At 46.5% G+C, this 12500-nt stretch overlaps 1 protein-coding gene across 1 annotated transcript in view; it reads left to right on the top strand.

Moving 5' to 3' along the window:
* Nucleotides 1-10770, top strand: part of LOC143296452 (uncharacterized) — a 38907-nt gene extending 28137 nt beyond the window's left edge. The window contains exons 7-10 of the mRNA XM_076608390.1: nt 811-903; nt 1649-1750; nt 9056-9253; nt 9984-10770. Of these exons, the coding sequence (XP_076464505.1) occupies nt 811-903; nt 1649-1750; nt 9056-9253; nt 9984-10259 (669 nt within the window). The 3' untranslated portion in view covers nt 10260-10770. The remainder of the gene's footprint in view (nt 1-810; nt 904-1648; nt 1751-9055; nt 9254-9983) is intronic.
* Nucleotides 10771-12500: the final 1730 nt, after the last annotated feature.

The following is a 12500-nucleotide window of genomic DNA, read 5'->3' as shown; positions in this document are numbered from 1 at the left end:
TTGTTAGGGAAGATGGTGTGGATGGATACTCGTTGAGGATGTTTGAGGAGGATAGGGGTGCTGCAGGGGACGTGAGATAATCCCTGTTGGGGAAATTGGGGGGCAGTGTTTGGAAGAAAGGGATATGTGCCTGTATCTTTGTTGAGGACATTTTTTTAGGAAAGGGAGAATGGTAAGGGAGGATGGAGATGAAGACTAAGGAACTTTAGGGAGTGCTGGAAAGGGGAAATGAAACGAAACTTTATTTGATCAGTGTTGATAACAGATGAACAAATGTACATGCTTTTTTTTCATCGATTAGTGGATGAGGAAGAAGGGTATGTGTGTGCGTTAATCCTTGGGTTTGTTTTAGAAATGTTTGAGGAGGAGGGGTGGGTGTGAGTGGGTGGGTGGAAGTGTGAGTGGCATTGTTGGCGGTGGATCGCATGTTGGAGATTGAGTGGTAAGTGGTGGGTATTGCATTTTTCTTTCCACATCTCTGATGTGTGTGTGTGTGTGTGTGTGTGTGTGTGTGTGTGTGTGTGTGTGTGTGTGTGTGTGTGTGTGTGTGTGTGTGTGTGTGTGTGTGTGTGTGTGTGTGTGTGTGTGTGTGTCTCACTCACTCTGTCTCTCTCTATATATATCTCTCTCTCCGTCTTCTTCTCCTTCACACACACACACACACACACACACACACACACACACACACACACACACACACACACACACACACACACACACACACACACACACACTCCACATTACATCATATCACCCCACCACACACAACCCTGAACCTCACACCTCACTCCTCTCGCTCTGTTCATCAAGATCCGGAACGGACACCGAGTACGGCTCACCATCGACAGCGTCACCTTTGAGGCCAGCAACATCCGGATTTCCGGAGAGGTGGTGACTGCTCAGGTAGGCCTGAAACATCCATCCCTCAGTCCGTCCTCTCCTTCAGCAGAGCTAAGTTTAACGACCTGCATTGGCCAACGCCCTTTATGCCAATTCGTTCAGGGTTTGAGTCTTGGTGTTGGTGATGGTTGCGTTGTCCGAGGAGGTACTGGGTGACTCCTGGATGTGTGTCCGTGAGGGAGGACCGTCTGGCGTTACAAGTGGGAGTATGTCTGTTTCGAGGGGGTAACAGGGTCCTGGCATTCTCCTTTCCTTCCTTCTTCCTTTGCCCATTTTGTTCGATCGTCCGCTCCTACCTTCGTCCTTTTCCATTTGTTTCTGTATTCCTCCGTCCATCTATGATTATATTTCAAGTGTTTGTCTTTTTTTTTTTTGTCTTTTTTTTTTTTGGCTTTTTTTTTAATGCATTTGTTTCTTTGTTTACTTTTCTTTTGTTATTTATTTTGATTGTTATATGTTAATGTTTAATACATTAAGGGAGTTAATCTGGAAATGAAGAGGTGGTCGTTCTTGGATTTCCTAAAATCATTCCACCCTACTCCACTCTTTTTTCTTTCTTTTTTTTACGTTTTCATTTTATTTAAACCTGTTATTGCGTTTTTGAAGTGTTTTTCAGAAAGTGAGAGGGGTAAAGCTAATATGGGAGAAGAAGTCTGGGTGGGATGGGGGTGGAGTTTTAATGTATATTAAATTTACCCCCATGGCGTAAACCCCCACGGGATAATGCAGTTCCGTTACACCGGCGCAGGTTTTAGACGCGGTGGAGCCGGGCGGGTGGAGCGGGCCCAGCAAGTACCACATCAAGGAGGACACTGCATACCACTGGCTGCTGGTCCATACCACGGGCAAGGTGTGTATAGATCTGGATTGTTATTTAGGGCAGTGAAGTCATGTCAAATGTGTCAAGAGGGCTCGACATAGGAAGGCGGGGCCCAATCCTTTTCCTTTTGCCATCATAATCTTCCGCCTGACTGAAGTCAGGTACCCATTCACACCTGGGTGGAGTGAGGAAAATTGGAGTAAAGTGCTTTTCCCAGGGACACAACACTGTGCCGAAACGGGGGATCGAACCCTTACCACTGGTGAACACTGGATCAGAAACGAACGCCTGACTGTCACCGCGCCTCTTATTACATACATACATACATATAGATATATATATAGAGAGAGAGAGAGATCTGTGTGTGTGTGTGTGTGTGTGTGTGTGTGTGTGTGTGTGTGTGTGTGTGTCAGTGTGTGTGTTCTTATTCTATCCCTTAGTCCCACGACTAGTCAGGTCAGGTCTCTACCTGCCACAGGTACCATGTAACCCTGTGCTACCTGTCACATGCGGGCAGATGGAGCTCGACAGCCCGGGAAGGCAGTCCATCTAAGACAAGGAAAAGTCTGAAGTAAAACCCATGAAGTGCTAAGGAATGCAGGACAGTCTCGACATGCATTGACCCTGGGTCCATGGCCATGTCCCGACTTTCAGTAGCCGCGCCCCCGTGCCTCCGAGGAAGGTTTTTGAGCCAGAGGCTAGGACAAGGACAGTCTGATATAAAACCTACGACCTGAGGACCTCACTGTCACCGTCCCAGCTTGCTAGGCTATGGCAGATGAACCACGGGTGTAAAGGGTGGGGCCAGTACTGCGCACACTGCACTCCACCTAAAAATTCCATTGCGCAGGCTTGAAGGACACGTCCACGTCCGCGCCACCAACTATTCCAAGCCCTGTAGCGATGGGAAAGGGGCGAAAACGGCAGATGGAAGATGTCACTGGAAGCCGCAGTTCCAATCCTGCATGCAGGCGGTTCAGGATATTGGTCGCCTGATTGTTGACCCGGAGGTGACAGCATCACTCGGCAGCACCCTGAACGACCAAGCAGCCTTTTCTAGGGACAGCACTGCTTGCTCCACACGGAGAGGGGCCTAGAAAAGGTGGTCCAAACAAATGCTCATCTCCATACCCCCCAGTTGGCTAGCCGCGGTCAACGGGCATCTCCAAACGCGGTCGAACAACAATAGAGAAGAAAAGGCCGGCACCTGCCTCACAATTAGGTGCAAAAGGACTAAAGGTAGCATGCTGGAACATCCGAACCATGCGTGACTCTGCAGACAGCAACCACCCAGAAAGGCGTTCCGCTCTAGTCGCACACGAACTTCAGAGACTGAACATTGACATTGCTGCCGTCAGCGAAGTCCGCTTTGCAGGGAAAGGCAGCCTCCAGGAACACGGCGCTGGGTACACCCTCTACTGGTCAGGCAAGCCAGAGACCGAGAGACGCCTTTATGGCGTAGGCTTTATGGTCAGGAGCACCATTGCCTCCAAGCTTGAAAACCTGCCAACAGGACACTCAGACCGAATTATGTCCATGCGCCTCCCACTACGGAACAAACAGCATGCCACTCTGTTCAGCGTGTACGCTCCAACCCTCCAAGCGGACCCCACAGAAAAGGTCAAGTTTTACACTGATCTGCGCAACCTCGTTCAGAACACCCCTGCTGACGACAAGGTCATCATCCTTGGCGACTTCAATGCCAGAGTTGGCCAAGATTCAGAAGCCTGGAAAGGAGTCCTTGGCAAGCATGGCGTTGGTAATTGCAACGACAATGGGCGCCTTCTTCTCGAGTTCTGTGCAGAGCAGCAGTTTACCATCACCAACACCATTTTCCAGCAGAAGGACAGCCTGAAGACAACGTGGATGCATCCTCGGTCCAAACATTGGCACCTCATTGATTACATCCTGATGCGCCAGAGAGACGTACGAGACGTCCTACACACCCGAGTGATGCCCAGCGCGGAGTGTCATACTGACCACCGCCTCGTCCGCAGCAAGCTCAGGCTCCACTTCAAGCCCAAACCAAAGAAAGGAGGAGCTCCTAGGAAGAAATTCCAGGTCGGCAACTTTCAGTCAGCTGAAGTGAAAGCTGAATTCCAGGCGAAGCTTCAGGACAAACTTGAAGACCCCAGTTGCCCCACAGACCCCTCTCCAGAAGCACTATGGGCACAGCTGAAATCAGCCATCCTGCAGTCCTCTGAAGAAGTCCTAGGGTTCTCGTCGAAAAAGAACAAGGACTGGTTTGACGAAAACAACCAGGAGATCCAAGAATTGCTGGCGAAGAAGAGATCAGCCCACCAGGCTCACCTTGCACAACCGTCTTGTCCGGTGAAGAAAGCAACCTTCCGGCTCATATGCAGCAACCTCCAGCGCAAGCTTCGTGAGATTCAAAATGGGTGGTGGACCAACCTGGCAGAGAGGGCTCAGCTTTGTGCAGACACTGGTGACTACCGGGGCTTATACGAAGCCTTGAAGGCGGTGTACGGTCCCTCATACCAGGTCCAGAGTCCTTTGCGCAGCGCAGACGGCCAGGCGCTCTTCACAGACAAGACGTCGATCCTGAACAGGTGGTCGGAACATTTCCAGGCCCTCTTCAGCGCCAACCGCACGGTTCAAGACTCGGCAATTCTCCGCATCCCACAACAGCCAGTGAAATTACAACTGGACGAGCTACCAACCCTAGAAGAGACTGTCAAGGCCATTGAACAGCTGAAATGTGGCAAGGCAGCAGGGGTTGACGGAATTCCGCCGGAGGCGTGGAAGAATGGAGGCCCAGCACTACACTCCAAACCCCACAACCTCTTTGTCTGCTGCTGGGAGCAAGGCAAACTACCACAGGACCTCCGTGACGCAGTCATCATCACCCTGTATAAAAACAAGGGAGAAAAGTCGGACTGCTCCAACTACAGGGGGATAACTCTGCTCTCCATCGCAGGCAAGATCCTCGCCAGAGTCCTCCTAAATCGGCTGGTGCCTACTATCGCCGAAGAACATCTCCCAGAGAGTCAGTGTGGCTTTAGAGCCAACAGAGGCACCACTGACATGGTCTTCGTTCTCAGACAGCTACAAGAAAAATGTTGGGAACAGAACAAAGGACTGTATGCGACATTCGTCGATCTCACGAAAGCTTTCGACACCGTGAGCAGAAAAGGTCTGTGGGAGATCATGAAACGTCTAGGATGCCCCCCAAAATTCCTCAGCATGGTCATCCAACTACATGAGGAACAGCGTGGACAGGTCAGACACAGCAACGACCTTTCGGAGCCCTTCCCAATTGGAAATGGAGTGAAACAAGGTTGTGTCCTCGCGCCGACCCTCTTCACGATCTTCTTCAGCATGATGCTCCAACAGGCCACTGAAGATCTTGGCGACGACGACGGTATCTTCATCAGATACCGCACTGATGGCAGCCTATTCAACCTGAGGCGGCTACAGGCCCACACCAAGACACTGGAGCAACTCATCAGAGAGCTTCTGTTTGCCGACGATGCTGCCCTCGTCGCCCATACAGAAGCGGCCCTGCAGCGTATAACGTCCTGCTTCGCAGAGGCTGCGCAGCTCTTCGGCCTAGAAGTCAGTCTGAAAAAGACGGAAGTTCTCCACCAGCCTGCCCCACAGGAAGAATTCCACGCTCCTCACATCAACATCGGTGAGACAGAGCTGAAGTCGGTCCACCAGTTCAGCTACCTAGGCTGCACCATCTCCTCTGACGCCAAGATCGACAAGGAGATCGACAACAGACTTGCAAAGGCAAACAGCGCATTCGGCAGGCTGTACAAGAGAGTGTGGAACAACAAACACCTGAAGAAAGACACAAAGATCAGCGTGTACAGAGCTGTTGTACTGCCCACCCTGTTGTATGGCTCCGAAACCTGGGTCACCTACCGGCACCACATACGACTGCTTGATCGCTTCCACCAGCGCTGCCTTCGCACCATCCTCAGCATCCACTGGAGTGACTACATCACAAATGTCGAGGTCCTGGAGCAGGCAAAGACTATCAGCATCGAGGCAGTGCTGCTAAAGACCCAGCTACGTTGGGCAGGGCACGTGTCCAGGATGGAGGACCACCGCCTGCCCAAGATCGCGCTGTATGGCGAACTGTCCACTGGCCACCGTGACAGAGGAGCACCCAAGAAGAGATACAAAGACTCCTTGAAGAAAGCTCTCGGTGCCTGTCACATTGACCATCGCCAGTGGTCCGCAGTAGCCGCTGATCGAGAGACCTGGCGACGCACCATCCACCAAGCTGTCTCCTCCTTCGAAAACAACCGCAGGGCCAGCCTTGAGGACAAACGCAGAAGGAGGAAGAACCACGATGCTGCAGCCGCGAACCCAGACCAGACTTTCCCTTGCAACCGCTGCGGCCGACTCTGCTTTTCCCGCATTGGCCTTGTCAGCCACGAGCGTGCCTGCATCAGACGTGGACAACGCCCTTCCTAGATCTTCGTCAGCGAAGCCAGGCCATGATGGAGTCCCACGACCACAGGGGCACCACTGGTGACCTGACAACCAGTTCTCTTCATTCACCTTGTTCCCCGTCTCTCTCAGGGTGTCGCTCAGTCTCAAGCCTGCACATCAGTTTAGCGATATTGTACTCCCATCTTTTTCTGTCTGTCTCCACTTCACCTTCCTTGCACTGTGTCTTTATCAGGATTGCCTTTTGCAAGTCCTGCTGATCATGACACGTTCCCATACCATTTCAATTTGCACACTGATTCATACATAGGCACTTGAAAAAGAAAAAAAAAGAAACATAACAGAACGTCTGTAAATATTACAGAAAAGGCAGAAACATTTCCTCCGCGAGAGAAAGAATACATCATAGAAAGGATCTCTGATTTAACTAAAAAGGTATACATGCCCCATACTACAAGTAAATATAACAACAATACATTAGCAGTGTATACAGTTGCATCGCTCGAACTGGTGCATATTGGCAGGGAATAACCGAATGAGCAAAAAGATCGAAAAATACATTTCTGTAACAAACATGTCATGCAATTCATTTCTGGCAGAATGACATATTTTCCGACCTCTTGTAGAAGCATAAGATAACGAACTTGTAAATGAAAGTCAGATACATAAGGAATGAAATAAGACTATGTTCAATTGTATCTGATCAAACATTAGATAACGGATTCGTTATATGAGGTAATTTGGCCGTGAGGGTGTGGGTTCGAATCCCGCTCTCGCCCTTTCTCCCAAGTTTGACTGGAAAATCAAACTGAGCGTCTAGTCTTTCGGATGAGACGATAAACCGAGGTCCCGTGTGCAGCACGCACTTGGCGCACTGAAAAAGAACCCATGGCAACGAGAGTGTTGTCCTCTGGCGAAATTACGTAAAATGAAATCCACTTTCATAGGTACACAAATATGTAAGCATGCACTCAAGGCCTGACTAAGCGCGTTAGGTTATGCTGCTGGTCAGGCATCTGCTCAACAGATGTGGTGTAGCGTGTATGGATTTGTCCGAACGCAGTGACGCCTCCTTGAGAAAGTGAAACTGAAACTGAAACTGTCCACAGTATAATGTTATCTTTTGTCCAGTCCTATATCATGATACGTAGAAGCCGTAAAACTTTACCAGTGTTTCAGACATTTTTTTTTCATTTTCATTTTATCACAACAGATTCCTCTGTGTGAAATTCGGGCTGCTCTCCCCAGGGAGAGCGCGTCGCTACACAACAGCGCCACCCTTTTTTTTTTGTATTTTTTCCTGCGTGCAGTTTTACTTGTTTTTCCTATTGAAGTGGATTTTTCTACAGAATTTTGCCAGGAACAACCCTTTTGTTGCCGTGGGTTCTTTTACGTGCGCTAAGTGCATGCTGCACACGGGACCTCGGTTTATCGTCTCACCCGAATGACTAGCGTCCAGACCACCACTCAAGGTCTTGTGGAGGGGGAGAAAATATCAGCGGCTGAGCCGTGATTCGAACCAGCGCGCTCAGATTCTCTCGCTTCCTAGGCGGACGCGTTACCTCAAGGCCATCACTCCACTCTCGATTATTATCCTTACAAAGATGTTTTAGTACACTTACCCTACTTTCTTACCTTTGCTTTCCTCCTAGTAAAATATGTTGTATGGCTGTTATAAATCAAAATGAATTATGCTTAATCGATTTCTATGTGTTATCATGTGTCAGCTGTTTTTGCCAGTTCCTCGTGTCATTGCAAGAATATAATTATGGTGAGGGCTCCTTTCCCTTTCCTGTCCTTCATATCTGGATGAACCTTCCACATCATATCCGTCCATTTCACTCCGTCTCTGCCTTCTGCTCTTCACAAAAATTTCAGCTTTTCAAGTCCTCTTACTTTTACAATACTGCCCCATACTTGCTGAGTCACTTTGCGTGTATGAGGAATGACTGAATATTATCATCATTGCTATTATCAGTAGCAGCAGTAGCAAAAACAATAGCAGCAGCAGCAGCAGTAGTAGTAGTAGTTGTATCATTACTAGTGGTTCGTTCGTCGGGATCGACGAGGACCATCTAGTCATCCTGGGGGTGGGTGGGTTGGGCTCTGTGGGTGCGCAGATGACTGGTCAGGCCAATTCGCGCCCGGAAGGTTCTGACGCAGTGTGGACAGGGGATGGTGGCGGCTGTCGGGGACTAGCTGGCACTGCTTTTCCTGGCCTGTCTGCGTTGCTCTGCACTGTTATCATCATCATCATTATTATCATTATTGGTGGCGGTAGTATGACAATATTATCATTGCTACTTTCAGTAGTAGCAGTAGCAATAACAGCAGCATCAGCAGTATTGTTATTACCATTATGGGTGGCGGTTGTAGTAGTAGTAGTAGTAGTAGTAGCAGCAGCAACAGCAGCATTATCATTGTCAATCAACATTGTTGATGTCATCATCATCATTGTTGTTGATGTTATTATCATATTTTACAAAACGAATATCTGTACAACAACAAAAAAAAGGACACTCGATACACGTACAACATAAACTTTAATGATTGTAATAATGATATGAGCTTCAGTATAATTATTTGTTCTTTTTTTCTGTTCTTTTCTTGTTTACATGTTACGCAAGTTGTACTGTGTGCCAAAAAAAGGAAAAAAAGGAATAATGATAACATATAATGAAAAAAAACACAATAAAAATTGATAATAAAGATAATGATAACAATCGTAATAATAACAATGATACGACTACTACTAGTAATGATTATAATAATAATAATAATAATAATAATAATAATAATAATAATAATAATAATAATAATATAAAAATGATAAAAACGATAATAAAAATAAAGATAAGAATAATAATAATACTAATACTAATAATGATGATGATGATGATTTTTTTTTCTTAGGTGCGTAGCTACGACTACCCTGTGGGCGGGGCCAGCCGGAAGGAGAGGGTGGACAGCAAGGAGGTGACGTGGATGGTGGACACGAGGCCCTGGCGGCTGATGCTGAGGACGGAGGACCAGGGCAGGATTCTGGAAGGGACCCCCTTCCAGCTGCAGAAGGCCGTGGAGCAAGGCGCCAGCATCCGCATCAACCTCGGGGTAAGGAGGAGGGAATGGGAGGGGAGTGGGGGCGCAGTGTGTGTGGTAAAGTGTTGCATTAAGGGAGGGGGTGATGAGTTGTTGGAGCTTTATATCACCGTTTTTTATGGGACCTCAAATATCCTATTTTTCCCCAAATTCAGTTTGTTTGTTTTTGGTGGGATTTGTTTGGGTTGTTTTTGTTGTTGTTGTTGTTGTTGTTGTTTATTGTTGTTTTTTTGTGTGTGTTTTTGTGTGTGTGTGTGTGTGTGTGTGTTTGTTTTTTTTTTTTGTTTTGGGGTTGTTGTTTTTGTTGTTGTTGTTGTTGTTGTTATTATTATTATTTTGTTTGTTTTGTTTGTCTGTTTTTGCTTTTTATTGGGGGGGTGGGGGTGACTTCCAACCTTTCCCACTTTCCAGTGTTTTGTTTTGTTGTTTTTGTGGGTTCTCCAGCTTGTTTTTGTCACTTTATTTAATTTTATATTAAGTGCGGGGGGTGCGGGGGGGGTGACCTCGATCCAACCTCTTTTCTTTCTTTTTTTTCTTTTTTCTCTCTCTCTCTCTCTCTCTCTCTCTCTCTCTCTCTCTCTCGCTTTCTTTTCTTTTTTGTGTAGGGCTTCCGACCTCCTTTTTTCACACTTTCTGTAGTTGTTATTGTTGCTATTGTTGTTGTTATTTTGTTGTTGGCTTGTTTTGTTTTTAGTTCATCACTTTCTTACCCAATCACAGATACACGTCCTGTGTCACACAGATGGACGAGAAATCCAGGGATTTCCTCACAGAGCCAGACAACATCCGAATCGACGAAACCAACACGATAGTGTACGCCCAGGCTTTGAATCACATCAGCGACAGGAAGGCCGTGGAGCCGGATGAATACGAACTACAGCTCAAAGCCTTCCACTGGTACCTCATGATTGACTCGGAGGGCAACGTTCGCATGTCCGCCTGGTACGTTGGCAAGAACGAACGTCAGTACGACAAAAGAGCGCCGGCTGCCAACGTTTCGTGGTGGGCCAATTTCTAAGGAAGGCACCGTCACTGGATCGTCAACAGAGACCGGGATGTGTGGTTTAGGTTTAGGAGCGTTTCCATTGTTTGTTATGACTTCTTCGTGATAACCTTTTGTTTAACATAACGAAGAAAACATCATAAAAGAATGTTTAATGATGTGTAATGAAGTCACCGTGTTAGCCTAAGCTTCTTCGCATCGCAAAGGAATGTCTAATAATGTGATGATAGATTATTTGTCATTCTTTGAATATCGGTTCAGAGTTTCAATATTGCAGACGTTCAATGTAAACCGTTTGATGATTTAACTTCTTGATAACGTAAGAATACTGAAGCAATCTACAGTAACATTTGAGTCATAAAATTTCCTATTTTTTAGTTTCTAGTTTCTGTCGGTGCCGGTGAGAAAGTTTTCTTGTCCGACACGCAAGATCCAGTTCGAAAACTGTAGAGTTGTGTTGCAATTTTATTCAACTCAAATGTGCACAATTTGGAATGATTAAGTTTTCTGAAATATAAATTTACAACTGAAAGAAGGACTCCTGACCATGTCAAAAGATTAGTTTCAGAACGAGCTTAAGTGCTGAACTGGGGCGTTTTATATTCACCTCAGCAGTGGGCCTAATTCTTGCATTCGTATTTAAACCGTTACCGTATATACATATGATGCACTTTGTCACATTGCTGACCAATCGAGGACATCCTTTGTGCAAAGACTAAATAACTCTACGATATATGTTTTCTGGACAGGATTTTGGGACGTTTCGCTGTTCTGTGATAATGTTGTAATGAACGACGCGAGCTTGGCCGTCCATTCACAAATCATATTTTCTGAATCTCGTAAGTGACAATAATCAAAAATGTTATTATACACAGAAAAAAGTTGGGCTGGGCTTTGAACACGTTTTTATCTATTCTTTCACTTTTCTTTATTTGTTTTGATCATCAGTTTTTAGTTAGGCCCAGACCCCAGCACAATGCATTGACCGTAGCAGGAATGGGAACCGGTAACAAAACAAACCACAATCCACAAAACAAACCGCGAAACACAGTGGGGAGGGGGGGGGGGGGGGGGACCCAAAAAACACTAAACACGTCACCAAAAAACAAAAAAAACAACCCCCGACTCGAAACACGTCACAAAGCAGCCTTGAAACACGTCACAAAACAGACCACGAAATACGTCATAAAGCAAACCATAAAACGCGTCACGAAACAAGCTTCGAAACACGTCACAAAACAGACCCCGAGTATCAGTATCAGTATCAGTAGCTTAAGGAGGCGTCACTGCGTTCGGTCAAATCCATATGCGCCACACCACATCTGCCAAGCAGATGCCTGACCAGCAGCGTAGTCAGGCCTTGAGAAAAAAAATTTTTTAAATTTTAAATAATAAATAAAAATAAATAAATAAAATAAAAGAAATAAATATTAAAAAATAATAGATAAATACATAAAAATACTACTAATAATAATACGAGGGTCATTCAATAAATAAGGTGAATTTTTCGGTATAAGGACTTCCAATAAAGATAGAAGCTTACTTTTTTTTTTTTTTTTCAATGTAGTCTCCCAGCACTGTCACACACTTTTCCCATCTGTGCACAAGCTTCCGTATTCCCTCAGCGTAAAAATCTTTGGACTAATGTCTCAGCCAGTCGCTGACAACACTTTTGACTTCATCGTCACTTTCAAACTTCGTGCCTCTCGTGAACGCTTTCAAGGGACCAAGCAGGTGAATGTCTGAAGGGGCAAGGTCTGGGCTGTAAGGGGGATGAGGGAGCAGTTCCCAGCCCACCTCGTTGATGGTCTGCACCGTTCGGGCTGCTGTGTGAGGCCTTGCATCTTTGGCACCCACCGGCAGCTGACCTTCGAGTAGTCAAGGTCATCATGGACAATTTTGTGTGCTGTCCCAACAGATAAGCTCAAAGTCCTTGCAATGTCATCCACTGTCACCCTTCTGTCAGACTGAATGAGGTCATTGACTGATTCGATCACCTCAGGAGACCTCACTTCTGTAGGCCTTCCAGGCCTGTCTTCATCCTCAACACTGCTCCGTCCTTCTTTAAACAATTTAGCCCACTTGTAGACATTTTTTCGGCTGAAACATGTGGCACCATACACAGTTGACATTCTCCTATGAATTTCAACTGGTTTGCACCCTTCAGCAACCAAAAACTTGATAACTGACCGCTGTTCAATCCTGGAGCATGCTTCTTGGTCGGCCATCTTTGTTAATCGCCAAAACTCTCAAAGT

Source organism: Babylonia areolata, chromosome 21 (assembly GCF_041734735.1).
Source record: "Babylonia areolata isolate BAREFJ2019XMU chromosome 21, ASM4173473v1, whole genome shotgun sequence".
Taxonomy (NCBI): Eukaryota; Metazoa; Mollusca; class Gastropoda; order Neogastropoda; family Buccinidae; genus Babylonia; species Babylonia areolata.
Note: the sequence above shows the minus strand (reverse complement) of the source record. Positions and strands in the feature narration are given on the sequence as shown.